General features: G+C 35.0%; 1 protein-coding gene across 2 annotated transcripts in view; it reads left to right on the top strand.

Annotated features, from left to right (window-relative positions):
• Positions 1 to 17,226, top strand: part of LOC131048388 (uncharacterized) — an 86,429-nt gene that overhangs the window by 57,315 nt on the left and 11,888 nt on the right. The window contains exons 10-13 of one of the 2 annotated variants that reach the window (XM_057982337.2): positions 9,179 to 9,327; positions 9,399 to 9,497; positions 9,773 to 9,832; positions 10,290 to 10,824. In XM_057982337.2, coding sequence (XP_057838320.2) covers positions 9,179 to 9,327; positions 9,399 to 9,497; positions 9,773 to 9,832; positions 10,290 to 10,301 — 320 coding nt within the window. In that variant the 3' untranslated portion in view covers positions 10,302 to 10,824. Of the gene's footprint in view, positions 1 to 9,178; positions 9,328 to 9,398; positions 9,498 to 9,772; positions 9,833 to 10,289; positions 10,825 to 17,226 lie in introns of those variants that run through there. The other variant, XM_057982336.2, reaches the window with a different exon arrangement.

Genomic DNA, 17,226 nt, shown 5'->3' with positions numbered 1-17,226 from the left:
GTTATGAAGGGTTGACTAGCTATGAATGTGCGCCTACATTCAAGGGCTGCAGATTTTGAAGAAGACAACAGCAGACAACATAGGGTAGACCAAGGCCAACTTTCACAATGAAGAAAGTAGCATAGAGTAGCATGTTGGAATTGTGACAACAATAAGATTTTGGACCTGTTAGCGGTGTGGTTTTGGTCATCCACTAACAAAGAGAAAATCTAGGCAATTCATAAAAAAAAGCTCCAAATTCCATGCGGTTTGCAAAAAATCCATCGAAAAAGTCATGCGAGTTGTAATTTTTTTGTGATGTTTTACCAATTGAAACACATATAAGCACCAAAACCGGGTTGAAAATCATGGGTCAATGATTTTGGAAAAGAACTTGCGATTTATTGGAGGAAAAATTACTGACCCCACCAATTTTTTCTTTTCCTGATTAAATGTGTTTTTTAAATTTTTGCTTCGCATTGAGAGTCCTTTCAATGACTTTGTTTAGTTTGCCCCAAGAACTCTCATATTACGTCAATGTGGATGTTGTTGTGACATTGCTATGCCTATCCCATAATTTCATTTGGAAATTAGGCACTTGATTACCACTAATCCTAAGCAGCCAGTAGAGAAGACAAAACCCACTGTAGAAATGTATATTAGCATACTAAAAGTTTCTAAATGTCAATGCCAAGAAAAGCTTGGCAACCATGTGAAAATAGAAAATGGCAGAAAACCCGAGTATATATTAATGTGGTGGTTAGCCTACATCTGATACAAATTAAATTATTAAACTTGAAAAAACAATGATTACATTCCAAAAAACCGTGATTAAACATGAAAAAATTGGAGTGAATTAGAAAACTAGGTGAAAAGCAGCAATCAACAATTTTAATAAAAAATTGCAACTTTTTTGGGGTAAAAAATCTGGGATTTCGCCGTTGTGATTAATCATGATTTGGCAAATTTTTCCTGATTTATGTTTAAATACTGCTAAAATATAAGCATTATGAAGTTTTATATTAAGTTTTATACTAAACATAACTTTATTAATATAAGACGTTAGGATTTGAGTTTAGTGTATAAATAGGACTAACCCTCTTGGGCACTTGTAATGTACATTCATGATATTTAATGTAAGTCTCATGATAATGTATGTATTTTTGTCTGTTCTCTGCACTTCTATGGTAAGGAGTTCCTCTCTTTTGATGACAAAACTCAATCCCCTCCTCCTTTGTTTAATACATGTGAATTGTTTTGCTTTATTTTCCCACAATTGATAATTTATAGGAAGAATGATCTTATTAATATTCTTATTTCATGAGATGACCCATGTAGTATTGCGGCTAAAACACTTACTTGGTGAAATTGCCACCAAGGTTCAAATCCCTGCTGGGCTGCTATGCTCGTAGGCTTGATACTTTTGCTGGGCTGGTGTGCTTGCAGATTTGAACAACAATAGTGTTCGACACTTTAAAAAGTGCCCATTACTGATAAAAAAATAAAAATCTTATTTCACAAGATTCACACAATGGAAATTTAGACAATATAATCTTATTCTGCACCTTTTCTTCAAATTATGATGGAAGTGTTGTCACAAAAGTTTGCACCCTTGTTAAGCTATCAACCTAGCAACCTTGTGAAACATGGAAACAACCCTGAAGTGTGGGACCTTGTTCAAGGGTGTTGAATCTCCGGAGAAGGCCAACTTCCTTCTCAATCCAAGTGCAAGTGTTGAACCAACTCAACACTCCAAATTCTACTTCTAAACCTATCCTAACAGCTTGCAGAGGAAAAGGGAAGAAGAAAATGCTAAAATGAAAGGAGGTGATGCACCAAGATAAGAGATGTTTCTCTCCCCACCCAGATTTGACACAAAGAACCAATTGAAATACCTAGGAGATGCACAAAATTCGGTTGTATGAATGACTCCAAAGGCATCTATGGAGGTTAAAATTTGTTCAAAAGGGGAGAAGGTTTCCCACAAGTCATAGCCAAAAACAAGTTAACATAACATATACATGAAAGAAAGCCACAAAACATGCACTTACAATGAAGGTAAGAAAACATACACAACATGCATAAGTTGAAGAAAGGCAAGAATGATAATTTCAATTCATTCTCAGGCCAATGGCCAAACTTATAGTTGCAGAAATGCAAGAAAATATACAAATCTTCAAGAGAATTGAAAGAGCAAAGAGTAGCTCAAGCCAATAGGTAGAGAACCCTTTACAATGAGGCTTAACAACTTATATATAGCAAATTGGTCACAGAGGAGAGACCAATGGTCAAGGAGGGGAACCCTTGACCCTGGCGTGCACAGAGGAATGTTAGTCAAGGAAGTGCACATACTTGACATGGTGTACATGCAAGCAACCTGGCCATACCCTGACAAGGCAATCCCAAGAAGAAAAGTACTTCTATAAGGTGGATTGCCTGACATTCCAAAGTCAGAGCATGCAGGCCTGACATGCAGGTCATCAAGTACCCATAAATAAGCATGGCCCTGTACTCCACCTGATGGCAATCTTGCAAAAACATTAAATGCGCGTAGCTCCATGAATGATAGTAAACAAGTCGTAGGGGTTGGTGGAGCATTAAGAGCATTGAGTGTTTGATTTTGTCATCTAGAAGTGTCGCAAGTTGAGAGGAGTTAGAAACCTGGGAATTTCGGGATTTCAGGATTCTGGGTTTCAAAAGGCTTTGGGAACTTGGGAATTTCAGGATTCTAGGGTTCCAGGTTACAATAGGCTTGGGAACTTGGGAATTTCGGGGTTTCGAGTTTCAAAAAGCTTTGGAACTTGGGAATTTCAGGATTCCGGGGTTTCGGGTTTCAAAAGGCTTGGGAACTTGGAATTTCGGGATTTCGGAGTTCCGAGTTTGAAAAGGCTTGGGAACTTGGAATTTCAGGATTTCGGGGTTCTGGGTTTCAAAAGGCTTGGGAATTCGGAATTTCGGGACTTTGGGGTTTCAGGTTTGAAAAGGCTTGGGAACTTGGAATTTCAAGATTTCGAGCTTCCAGGTTTAAAAAGGCTTGGTAACTTGGAATTTTGGGGTTTCGGGTTTGAAAAGGCTTGGGAACTTGGAATTTTGGGATTCCAGGGTTCCAGGTTTGAAAAGGCTTGGTAACTTGGAATTTGAGATTTTGGGGTTCCGGGTTTGAAAAGGCTTGGAAACTTGGGAATTTCAGGATTCTGGGGTTCCGGGTTCAAGGAAGGGAAAAGGCTTGAGAAGTTCCGACTCTTGACAAGACAACATTTAACATTTCATGATTCCATTGGTTCTATCCTTGATCAACTGGGGTAGCGCTGGTCCATGGAGCATATCTCTAATTGGTTCTCATTGATGGACCAAGGATGTCATAAAATGACAACAAGAAGGAATAAGATACATGATAAACAATCATTATTTATGGATATCATTTTCAGAATCAATTGCATGCAATTTGCCATACTTGATTCATTCCTTAATGTTGTAAAAATTAATAGAACACAACATTTTAGTATTCTATTAAATAACAAGATACAATACAATGAGGTTCATCTCCTTATATAAAGATTGGAGAATGAAACCATGCAAAAGGATGAACATAACGTGGCTCACCCAATGCTAAAAATATTGAACTAAAAAGGCAAAATAAAAGCTTGCCACTAAGGTGATTTTATTACAATTGTAAGCCTTATCTTCTAATATTATTTTATATTATTTTAATATGCCCTCTTAAGGCTTACTTCATTGAAAACAAAATATATCAAACTAAAAATATTTCGAACCATGAAATTGGCATTCTTCAGAAACGTTTTTTTTTTAAACACACCATTTACCAAGTAGGACTCCATCAAGCTGCCTCAAACCTTCATAAAGGCGTAGCTCCTGAGCTGATTTCCCAAGTTCTTGGAGTACCACCTCCTTGAACTTCAAAATCATGGATCTCCCAAACCTTTGGACAACAATCCATGCCGAGCTACACTCATAGAGCTCCATCAAGTTGTCTCATAACCCTTTGAAGGGTATGCCTCCCAAGATCACAAACTCCAAAGCTAAGTAGGCAACCATCCATTTTGAGTTTTATCTATATTGGATTTCTTTTTGTCTTCCAAGTGTGGGCTTCTTAAAATATGCACAATTCATCATTCATTTTGGTACAGTAATCTTTCCAGGCTCTCCTGGCAACGTGCTTGGAGGATTTTCAACATGTCAACAAAGTTTGCCTTTATCATTTGATTCAACAACAATATTACCTTCTACACATTGCCTACCCACCTTAAGCATAGCCAAACTTTCATGTGTCTCCGCAATTCCAATGTTTATGCTCAATAATTGCTCAAATCTGGATATCCTCCAGATAGACATGAGAAGCCAGATTTTTGTAATGGCAATAACTTTCAGAATACAACCCAACAATGGGCGAGGATTGATATTAGGAACAAAAGAAGCTTGCAACAACCATGACTATAGCTACAACCACTTATAACAGTAAATACTTCACCAAAGCTCAAACTTCAAGAGAACATCTTCTTTGAACTGAAAAAAATACAGTAAAAATCCTAATATCTTGCTGATATTCTGAAATTTTTTTGGATGCTATTTAGAAAAAATGTCATAGAAATCTTTACCTTGGGATTGAACTGCAAACATTAGTTGCAGATTCAACAATAAAAAAATTTGCCACCGTTGAGACAAAAACATACCTACAGGCCCAGAAGATTTGCTATCCCTTCTCTCAAATTGTAGCCAAGGTCTGCCTACGGGAGACCACTCGTCAAACGCTGAAAATAGTTGTGATTTCCCTTTGAAAATCTGTCAAATCTTTGTCAAGGCTTGCAGAAAACAAAAAATCCCATGCACCCTTGCAACAAATTGCGATTTTCAAGAAACAAATCTCATGATATTGACTAAAAACATAGATGCGATTTTCATTGGAAAGCAGGTGTGATTTTTCCTGGTAAACAATGCGATTTTCAGAAGATCAAAACTCATGAAACTTGGCTGCAGATACCTGCGATTTTCATACAAAACCCATGTGATTTTGATGTATAATCTTGGTCATGACTATTCAAAGGAACCAGTAAAACCTTCACAATTTTCAAATGAAACCCTTGAGAGTTTTTTTCAAAAAAAAGGCTGCAAATTATACTAGGAACAGCTTGTGATTTTCACTCTTCGCTGCAATTAATAAATTCACATGACTCCCCCATTTTGATAGTATGTTGTAAAATTAATAGAACACAATGTTTTAATATTCTATTAAATAGTGGAATACAATTACAAATAGGTTCATCTCCTCATATAGAGATTGGAGAATAAAACCATACAAAAGGATAAACATACATGATTCACCCAACACTAAAAATAGTGAATTAAAAAAATAGAAAACACATTTTTCACTAAGGTGACTTTATTACAACTGTAAGCCTTATGGTCTAATAATTATTTTATATTATTTTAATATTTAAGTCATTTCATCTATTACCATTCTCCCATGAGCTTGAGTGGCCCTCTTGGGCACTCATTGCAGCACTGGATCATAAACTTTAAAGTTTAAGTGGATCAATCAAGTTTATTAGATATTGGTCATAGATGAAATGAATGCTCATGATGTGGGTTGTTGAACGATTGGCTCAATTATCCCAAGCTGTACAATATCTAAAAATATTGCTAAAAAAATTGAGTCACTGATTTACAATATTGATACCAATTAAATAAAATGTCAGCACAATATCCTATAGATTTGAGGCAAAATTGTCAGCACATCTGAGTTGGTATTGTTTGAAGACAAGTGCATTAAAAAAATAAATTATTCAATCTGAAAGGCATTGTTTGCTGTTAGAATAATGTATTGTTTCTTTAATGGTCATCTAGTTGTCTAGTTGTCTAGTTAGTTTAGGTAGTTTCTATTCTGGCTTCAGTTCACAATTGTTTCTCTTAGAAACATCATCTTTGTAAATATAGATAAGGAGATTTCGTCTCCATTGTTTAATACAACAACATCATAACATTGAATATTTTAATAATATGGTATCAGAGCGGGTTTGAGCCCGTCTCCCTCATGGGAGGGCTCATGATTTTGGGAGGGCCTTCTTCAAGGGTTGCCATCTCATTTGTAGATTTTGGTTTGAAGATTAGAGGTCGCAAAAGAGGGTTTTTGTGTTTTCCAACTTGTGTAAGGTTTTGACCCTTTTGTGTTCATGTGTTTTTTTGAAAGCGGGTTTTCTAAGTTCAAACTCGTAAAGGGTTTTAGACCCGTCTTCTGACTGCCACAGATCTAGTTTTGTGCGCCCATGTTAGGCTCATCCAGCCTGCACGACTTTTGTCTAGCCTTTGTTTGTTTTCGGGTTGCATTGTGGCGTCATTTTTCGTGCCTGTATTTTGAGTTTTTCCAACACTTCTAAGCCCACGTGATCCAGTTTTTTACTTTGCACATTCGCGTCGGTTTGTGGGCGGATTTTCATGGCCCGCTTCTTTTTCCTGCGCTTGTCTTCTGCAAATATTGCGCGTAATTTTTCGTGATTGGTCTACTCGCGATTCGTATGAGAGCTTCTACCGCAATTTTTTTTGTGTGATTCTGTTTTTAACTGCGGTGGCTTGCGTTTTTTTAGTTCATGATCGCATTTTCCTTTCTCTACCGGCGACGGTTTTCAGTTTTTCGTGGCGCCTTTTTGTTTTAATTTCTGTGACCTGTGTTTTTTATTCTGCGCACGATTTCTTCCTCCTGAGCAATCCCTGTGGTCTTCATTTCCAATGGCGGTGGCTTTTGATTTTTGCCAATTTGTTTGTTCAACCTGCAACAGATTCTGTTGCCTAGGGTTTTTACCATCAGTATATTTTAGCAGCCAGTCATACTTTTCATGGGGTTTTTTAATTTTTGTCCCTTAAAAAAATTAATCAATGGGTTTATAATTGTCCCTAAAAATATTATTTGGTGGGTTTTAATAATTTTTCCACAAAAATTATTCATGGGTTTTAATCATTTTTTCCTTAAAAAATTCTATTGGGTTTTACCGTTTTTCCTAAAAAATGAAGTTTTGTATTTTGATTTGTGTCTAGGATTTTGTGTCTTGGGTTTTGATGGGTTTTACTTGATTTTATCCTCAAAAATCATGGGTACAAGTGTTCCTGTCTTAGGGTTTTTATTGTTTTTTTAGGAAAAAATGATGCTTTGTAATCTTCAGTTTCAGGGTTTGGCGATTTTTTCCTCAAAAGTCATGGCTTCTTGCAGTTTGTTTTGGGGCGTTGTGCTCATTTGCAAAAGTTTGTTGAGGATTTGTCTATTTTTCCACAAAATCGTGGTTTCAGTTTCATCTTCATGTCGGTGTCTCTGGCTATAGGGAGTGATACCTTTGTTACCCAACATCAGGTTGGACGATTTGTGATGATTTTTTATTTGTTGAGTTACCCAGAAGTTTTGCAGAGTTTGGGAGTGTCAGTGGCAGGCTCATGTCGTAGAATGTTCTGAAAAGGGGGGGCAGCCTTCTCTGTTTTTCTCTTGGTAGTTAGCACGCTGACCATTAAGGGAGGGTGTTAGAATAATGTTTTGTTTCTTTAATGGTCATTTAGTTGTCTAATTAGTCTAGGTAGTTTCTATTCTGGCTTCAGTTCACGATTGTTTCTTTTAGAAACATCGTCTTTGTAAATCTATATAAGGAGACTTCGTCTCCATTGTTTAATACAACATCATAACATCGAATATTTTAATAATATTTGTATCACATGTAGATTGATGGGAACTTTTTTTCTTTCTCTTTTACATATTAAACATTGAGTCCTTCCTGACTTTGAAAATAACTTGCTTATTTGCTTTTGAATTGCCAGGCTTCTCTTTGCTGGGTTACTGTTAAGGCGAAATTAAGTCTTCTAGCTTTTTTTTCTGCTCTCATCGAAGTGGATATGGCTTCTTGTTCAGTATAAGAGAAGCCATTTTCAGATTTTCTTTATGTTCATGCATTATAAGTGTAAATTTTTTGTATAATCTTATCTATTTTTTTTTTGGTTTCTGGAATCCTTTCTTCCAGGTACTTTCAATATTAAATCATATATTGTTTTCTGTAAGCTTGTGTACATGAAGATCCTAATTTTCTGGGAGAGATGATGCATGTAAACTCTCTAGATAAATTTTGAGAAGAAGAGTTCTTATTTTCAAGATTCATTAGGAATGCCATTGCTACATGAAAGTTCTCCTAATGGAAAGAACACTTCAAAACTTTCTGATCATTACACAGTTTATAGGTGAAGTTCAATTAACTTGGAATGAAACCTTCATTATTTAACATGTGAAGTAAATTAGGTAGAGCCCAATCTTTATGAATGAAAATAAATTTTATTCATGTGAATTTATTGACAGAGAATGTCAATCCAAAGCCAAATAGCTAAAAATGTTGCTAAAAAAACTGTTTTACTGATTTAAAAAATTGATACCAATGAAATAACATGTCAGCACAATCTAATAATGATTTTAGGCAAAATTGTCAGCACATCTGAATTGGCATTGTTTGAAGACAAGCGCATTAAAAAATGAAACTATTCAATCTGAAAGGCATTATTTGCATCACATGTAAATTGATGGGAACTTTTTTTCCTTCTCTTTTACATCATAAACATCGAGTCTTTCTTGACTATGAAAATATCTTGCTTATTTGCTTTTGAATTGCCAGGCTTCTTTTTGCTGGGTCACTGTAAAGGCAAAATTGAGTTTTCTAGCTCTTTTTCTGCTCTCATCAGAATGGATATGGCTTCTTGTTCAGTATGAAAGAAGTCATTTTCTTTATGTTCATGCATTACAAGTGTGAATGTTTTGTATCATTTTATCTATTTTTGTGGTTTCTGGAATCCTTTCCTCTAGGAACCTTCAATATTAGATCATACATTGTTTTCTGTAAGCTTATTTCCATGAAGATCCTAATTTGCTGGGAGAGATGATGCATGTAGACTCTCTAGATAAATTTTGAAAAGAAGATTTCTCATTTCAAGATTTACGAGGCATGCTGTTGCTACATGAAAGTTCTCCATTACATGAAAGTTCTACATGAAATAGCACTTCAAAACTTTCTGATCATTACACAGTACAAGTGAAGTTCAATTAACTTGGAATGAAACATTTTTATTGAACATGCAAAGTAAATTAGGTAAAGCCCAATCTTTATGAATGAAAGAAAATTTAATGTTTGTGAATTTATTGACAATTAATGAAAATTTGTAACAGAGAATGCCAATCCAAAGCCAAAGGCCATTACAAAAGTCAATAATGACAAGAAGGGGACCAATATTGTGGGTTCAACAGCATCTGCTACTAATGTAGGGAATCTTGTGAACTCCATCATAGATACAACAAGTGCTGCGATTCTTTCAGAGGTAGGTAGCTGCTTGTTTGCTAACAATTAAAATTACATTGGGAGATATTGATATTCTGTATGTCCTTTCAGATCACAGAGGATGCTGTTAAGTTGCATGGGAAGGACCTGGGACCTATTGTAGCTGGAGCAGTTAGGAAGCGCTTGGGTCCTGAATTAGAAAGCCTCATGGTGAGTGACACATGAGTGATTATAATTTCTGTTTTTATATATACATTAGATATATTGATAATGCTCAGACATACCGGGTTTTCTTTATGCTTTCTACTTTGTTCCCTATTTAAATCTTTCTTCATGCTTTCATGTTTGCAATTATAACATTTTCTAATTATCTTTATGCCAAAGTTTCCCTCCCTTTTCTTGGATTACATGGTACTGTTACATGTTGAGGATTTCTACTGCTGCTTGCTGAAATTAACCTGTTCATTTTTGCTCTGGAATTGCAGATGCTTTTAAAAAATGCAGCGTATACACAAGGATTTACTGCAGGGATCGGAAGTCGATCTGTATGATTTTTTCCCATCCTTTACTGATGTTTTAGTGACCATGTTTGGTTCGATGATGTCATACTGTCAGTTTACAATGTCTGTGAACAATTTTTTTATCGCATATCTGGAGCTTTGATTATGCACAATGGCCTGTTTTTGAGGGAGTTTGTTCCAAAATATGTTAAGGTAGAACGATTGTTAAATGAAATTTGTCTTGTAAGACTTTAGAATCGTAGATGTATGGTTTACTTCATCCTCCTTGCTCATGTAGTTTTAATGCATGTTCTTTGGAAGTAAAGGTGTATATTATGTTTCTTGCTTCCAATTTAGGTGTAAATTTTTCTGTTATCCCTTCTCTTGGTTGTCAATCATTTGCCTAGGCATCCTTATATATCTAGTACTAAATAAAATCTAGAATTTGTCTTACTATTTTTTTTCAAAACAGATGTAAATCAATGGTTTATTTGTATTGCAGATGCTTGGCTAGTTTCACATGAAGCAAACATGCCTTTCTAAAATCAAATCTTTCTTGCTTGGATATGTTTGGAATACCTTCAATATTATAGGCTAATATATAGGGTTGCATGTAGTACTCATTAATTCTAAGATTCTTCTGGGTTCTCCATTTTCTTCAGTATTTTTTTAGGTACATTTTGAATGTTACAGGCTTCTGATTCTTCTCGAAAAGTTTATGGCTTTCTCAAATAATCTAATTAAATATGCTGTGGCCGATTTGTACTGTTCAAAGTACCGCTTCAATTCCAAAGACTGTTTGAATGATCAAGAACCCATAATGGAGTTGTACACACTTCAAAGGATCAACCAAGAAACAGTATTAACAAATCTACATTAAGAACCAATGATTTTGACATAGGTTTGTGGTTAACTGAAAGTTCATTGATGAGCCAAATTCCATTGATGAGCACAATATTACATTTGAGGTGGGTTTTAGTACTTCCAGAAAAGTCTTTTCCAATCATTTTAACCTGTATCCATAACTGTAGAGAATATTATGCAACGTACAATCTGTCAATTTCCAAGTGTACTAAATAAAAAAAAAAAGCTCTCTTGAATTTTGGGGAATGATAAAAATATTTTTCAATTGGTGTGAGTCTAGGTGAAGTAGGCAATTGCCATATAAATTTGATTGAAAGAACATTTATGTTTCGACTAACTTTAAGACAAGTTTGAAGGTGGATTTTGGGTAATCTACTTCTCTGGCTCTAATAGTTTTAGGATTTTTTAGTGATGCTTCCCTCTGTATTTTGTGCCTGTCTTTTCTCAAGTAATTTTTTTTTTTTCATTCTGAAATTGGTGAACGACCAGGACAGTAAATCTTGAATGGGTTCAAATCTATATGTAACAATATCTTTGGCTACACCAATGATTCTCAACGGCTCCATCACACTCTAAAGGTTCATCTTTGAACCTAACACAATCTTGGTTCTAATTTCCAAGCTTGCAACAGACGTGCCAGCAATAGTCATACCATTGTATCATTCCGACAAAAATGGCAGCATCAAACTCCACACGTAACAGCAATCAGAAAAATCACATGTACAGATTTTTCTAGAAGCTTAATGCTCTTATTCATGGACCATGAAAGCCTCATGTTCATTATTAAAACCAACTTTGATCATGTAGTGTTCCAATTTGCTCAACACGAATATGTTCCACCATCAAAACTGGTGATTCAACAAAACTCAGCAGACCCAATTTCAACCCCGATTCTGTGATTAAACAAAAAAACTTGACAAATTTTAAAATTACCTAAATTCATTAAAAATAAAACAAATAGAATGTTGAGAAAGCATTATTAGCTTTGAATGAAAGGTACAATATATCATTGTATGAATACAACAGAATATGATATAAACCACATGATTGAAAGACATTATAAAAAATTACAATTTCATTCAAGTTACAACATTTTAGAGTTCTCTTCCTAGATGCATACTGCTAATCATTGTGGTCCTACTAATTTGTGTCAGTTGTGGCTTAAACTCTGCCCTCAAATTACAACGTAAACTCTTTAGGACCATCTTGGACCTTTGCCATGATCTCTTCCAATCTAATACTTCCCACTTTTGCTTCTATGATATCCTCTACTTTTTTAAATTTGATAATCTCATCTTCTATAAACATAGGGTTCTCATTGAGGGTAGTTTAGTTATAATATGGATTGGTGTTCAATTCAATTGCCTAATGACTATAGACCTTTTTTTTAGGGATGTTGAAGGTTGCATTGCACAAAGATGATGGTATGTGTTCTTGTATCAATCTATTATGTATTTTCTTGTTATGAAAATAAATAAACTTCAATTGTGTTCACATCTATAAGTAAGTTTGAGAAAAAAAATTGAAGAGCTAGCCTTGAATGCTTGTGATTTTTGTACCCCTATATTTTCACTAAGCAACAACAAAAAAATATATTCACAAGATTGTAAGTAAACATTTTAATTAACAAAGATTTGAAGTGACAATTGAGATTTTTTGTTATTTGATGTTTGGATGGTTCTCCCTTGAATAAGTAGTGGCAAAAGAGACAACCTCCCCTCAACATGCTTGTATCTTTGCAACTATTCCATAATTGAATGCTTAGTTTCAATTTCAATTGACATCTTCCCCATGCATGTTGGGATTCCCTCAATAAGCTCTCCATCGATGCCCATGAAGTCCATTGAGATGAAAAATTTGAGATTAAAAAATTACATGAATGGGTTGGTAGAGTTGATTGTTCTACCTCCCATCAATGACGTCTTGAATGAGTTAGTATTTTTTGAGTTCTCCCTTGTAATACTTTCAGATGACCTCTTTGGTCTTGTTGATGGCCTCTTGGGTAGCCCTTTGGGTTTTACTTGGCATACGCCAAGCACAAAATTCTTATTAAAGGCTTCAACATCTACAATAAATTAAAGTTGCAATTAAAAATAACTTAATTTTCTTGAATAGTATCTAATACCCACAATTAAAAAAATATGAATTGGATGTATATAATTTAAAATTTAAAATGTTTGAAGTTACCTTGACAGGCTCATTAGTGCTCTTCGCAAAGACATCATAAAAAATATTTTTATGACCTTCACCATCTGCCTTATTTAAATAAGCCAAATCCATGCATGCTTTGCTTATAAAGATATGTTTTATAGGTGTTATCAAATTATAAATGCTTTGCAAGGCAATGAAGTTATAGTTGAAAACACCATGGTAGTTGCTTGCATAAGCATAATTCCTTTGAGATGCTTTCTCATCAAGTTAAGCACCTTGGGTGATTGTAGGTATATTTGGTGTTTTTCTTGCCCTCTTTCACTATGTACCTTACCTAATCAAGATTGTCCATCTCCTCCAAGAGATCAAGGCAATGCAACATACAAGGGGCTTAAGTAATGAGTGCCTACCCTTGGGAAATTTCCTTATAGCTACACACACTCTTGCATTGTTTTTCACCACTTGAATCACATTCTCTATGCCAAACTATAAACACTCTTCTCCAACATTTAATTCAAATTATTCACATTCTTCGCTATGTTTGAGGTGTTAATGCACTTCAAGGAGAAGATTGATTTACTGTGTAAAGCAAGTAAAAAGTTGATTCTTGTATAGTTCCTTCTATTTGTTCACTCATCTAATTGTATGTTTTGATTAGATAAAAACGAGAGGTTCGAACCATTACATAACTACCAACTGGGCTAGTAGAGCAAGGTCTCATGAGGGGTGAAACAACCTAAAGACAAAATCTTTTAAACTAGAGCTAAGAATTAGTGGTAAACAAGGGTTGGTCCCAACCCTAGAAAATACTACTCTTTCAACATAGATGAAAGAGGGGGAGAAGAGGTACTAGGACCTTTCCTCCATCTACTTACAATTGTCTAGGCAATGCAATCTAAGAAGAGGAGGAGGTCCCACTGTAGGGAGATCAACAATCGATAAAAGGCGAGTTGAAAGAGAGGGAGATAGGTGGCCAACTACAGTTGAAGAGGGAGAAATAGCTAGAGAAGCAACATGAAGAGAGAAAATATAAGAAAGAATCATAGAAGGAATCGTAGGAGGGACAACAAGTTTCATAATAGGGCACTCCTCAGGATCTTGGGAAGATGCATCCACAAAAGGGGCCAAATCCTCAACCATCAAGTGATCCTCATAAGCATTCTTCCACAAAGTAGCATGCCTTTTCTAATGACCCAAAAAGCAAGTTGAAGCCAAATGTCCAGTAATAAACCAATGGTGACAACAGAAAGGGATGCCCTCATAATCCATAGGTTGATACCAAGGTTGGTCCCCCACCATCAAAACCACCTCACCAAGAAGGGGCAAGGAGAGATCAACGTCCACCAAAAAACGAGCATGCGTAGAGTTCCCCATACAATTAGACTCGTCAACCCTCAAGAATTGGCCAATAGAATTACCTATGGCTTCATAGCAAATTGTCTCCTAGAATTAGAGAGGAAGATTTGGAAGCCACACCTAGACAAGATGCATATTCAAAGTTTTAGAAAGGGGGTTGAAGGTAGAAGACCAAGGCTTAAGAGAAAGAGGATAATCATCTTAATCCCAAACTCTATCCAAAACCAGGTTCCTCTCTTCCAAGGAAGCAAAAGAGGCAATGAAGAAGCCTTTAGCACAAATGTAAAGTTCAATCTTGCCCACCCCAAGGGGCTGCCAAGATTTCGCAACCCAACATGGAGATTCCTCATCTAATTGTATGTTGCATCCATATTTGCATTGCATTTTTTTTTCACTTTTATAATTGAATGTGTAATTGCCATTTGGAGCAATGACCCACTTAAGACATGTTGAGTAGGTGCCTTGTACTATATCCTTGCAATGGTCAATTCTATAACTAAATTGTCCCTATATGAGCTTATCATCATGTTGAAGGATGTTTTTTCATGATACCGAAAAATTGTATGTCATGTTTGGCTCCTCATGCTTGTGCTTGTTCCAACTTGTACTTCTAAGCAAAGATTGCAATTCTAGTGTGTTTTATGACAAAAAAAAATTGCATGCAACTTTAGCTTTATGCTGTGGACAAGACCTGAATTTGTTGACTAGGATAAGAGCCCACAATCTTAGTCCTTATATCTTTCTTTGATTCTTGTGCTATATTAGAATTCATTATTTATGCAATGATTGTTTGAGTCTTTTCTTTCTTTAATCATTTTTTTGCTAGATCAACAATAGAGTCACATTAATCTCCTTTTGAACTTCTAGCTAAAAGTTTAGGCACAAGTTGATGTGCAACTAGGGGTTTGTGCAAGATGGTATTTCAAGTGATTGATGATTCCACTTATCTCAAACTGAGATAGTTGCAAAGGATCATTGTGATGGTTAGTCTTGATACATGCTTTCAAGTGACATTTTGAAAAATAAATTCTTTTTCTTATGCCATTTGTATGGCAATTAAAAATCTTTCATTTGAAAAAGTAAGATAATCAAATTTAATAATTGCAAATCCTAATATTGAATTTTTTAACAAAAACATGACTTCGAAAATATTAAAAACCATACATTAATTCAAATAGAATGGATATGAAACAAATCTCAAAATGGAATCCTTCCAATATCCAAGAAAAGTCTTAAAGAAATTAAAATCTAATGCTAATGCTTGAAAAGGGAAGGAAAAACCATACTTGAAGAAAATAGTAAAAAATCCTTCTCCTCAATCCTTTCAATCATGAACGTGAAGATATAAAATGTAGTTGTGGATGATAAATGAGGGGTGAATGTAGACTATTTAGCATTTCTTGCACATTTTGAGCATGGCACATTTGGAAGCACTACTACTTGCAAGCAAGTCCCTTAGCAACTACTCAATGAGTTTCATCGAGTGCTCATTAGTTAGTAGCAAACAAGTTTGAGTGTGATTCAATCAATTGCGCTTCTCACTTGCAAGTACTTCATTAATATTGAAACACTACACCGTAATGGATACCATAATTCAATTCACAACATGATCTTGCTCCATAAGCTTTTGCGATTGCAACTATAAGTTCAAAATCTAGTATCTTGTGAGAGTTAATAAGTTCATCTCCTTCAATGCTTTCATGGCTTTCATGTCTTGATTTAAAACCCATGTATTATAGAACCATGCATATGCCTCTCAGTTAGGTTCTTTCTCACAATCTTATAGATAACTTCAAGATACAATCTACGCAAGATTAGTTTATTTGATTTCTTTGTTTTAATGTATTTTAATTGATTGAAAGGGGATGCAGTAGGGGAAATAATTCAATAGTCTCATATCTTAATTTTGCACATTCTAAGGTCTTAAATGATATGTCAAATTTTGACAATTTTTTTTGGCTTCTTCATATATGACTTAAGAGCTTAAAGTTATGGTTTCATCTTTTGGGGAGTTATGATGAGCACATGAGGATTCATTCAGTGTATAAAAGTGGTTATTTAGAAGTGATGCTTGATATCTATTCATAGACACTCCAATAACCATGTGCTAAAACCACCAAAATTTTGTTGCACAATTGATCTAACACATATTCCTCTAATAAATGTTTTGACCAATACCTATGCACAAATGCTCTAATACTTGAGTGTTTTGATTACCAAAAAGGTGGCATTAACTCCTATAATTAAATATTCAAATTTTAACTATTGGATGCACAAGTGAACAACTTTTGGTACATGTGGAATATTTTAGTGAATTTTTAATTATCATGTATTGGTATTTAAAAAAAATAATAATTGTGGGGTTATGTGTGCAATGGGCGGGTGATTATTAAATCATTTCCCCTTTGTTATAACCATACAAAATTTTCATATTGAATCATTTCTTTTGTTACATTTGTATTCCCTGTTTTGTGAGCCATTATTTAATACTTGTTTTTCATGTTTGTCAATGATATATTTTTAAGGGCTCCCTAATCAGTGATACAACACAACTCAACTTTCCAACACATCAAACGAGAGAAAATAGACCTAAATGAGTGAAGACAAATTACTAAAGCATGTAAAAGAGGACATCCTCATGTATTGAAGCATGCCAATGCATTAAGTGGCACAGAGTTGGTAAAAGGGTGAAAAGGACCTCTTACACCATTGAAGAATGCCATTTTGAGTTTCATGTCATGAAAAATGGATGTCTAGTGTATTGGAGCTTTCCTCTCCATTTAGTGTCTAATTTTGAGTGAACTTGTGTGAAAAAAGATATAATAAGTGAAAAGGAATTCTCTTAGCAATAAGTTCCAAAGTGATTTTAAAAATTAATATATAAAGGATTATTAAATAAAAAATCGTGTCTTTGTAACCCGCATGAGTAGCATAGTTGGCTTGGACTGTGGGTTTGCTTTCCATTGGTCTCGGGTTTGTCTAATGCATGTGATTTTCATTAGTCTCACCTCAGCTCGCCCCTTCTTGGCCCCAACTTGGCAGTAAGAAAGACTAAGGCAAGGCAGGCT

The sequence above is a fragment of the Cryptomeria japonica genome, chromosome 8 (genome assembly GCF_030272615.1).
Source record: "Cryptomeria japonica chromosome 8, Sugi_1.0, whole genome shotgun sequence".
Lineage (NCBI taxonomy): Eukaryota > Viridiplantae > Streptophyta > Pinopsida > Cupressales > Cupressaceae > Cryptomeria > Cryptomeria japonica.
This window is presented reverse-complemented; position numbering and strand designations above follow the sequence as displayed.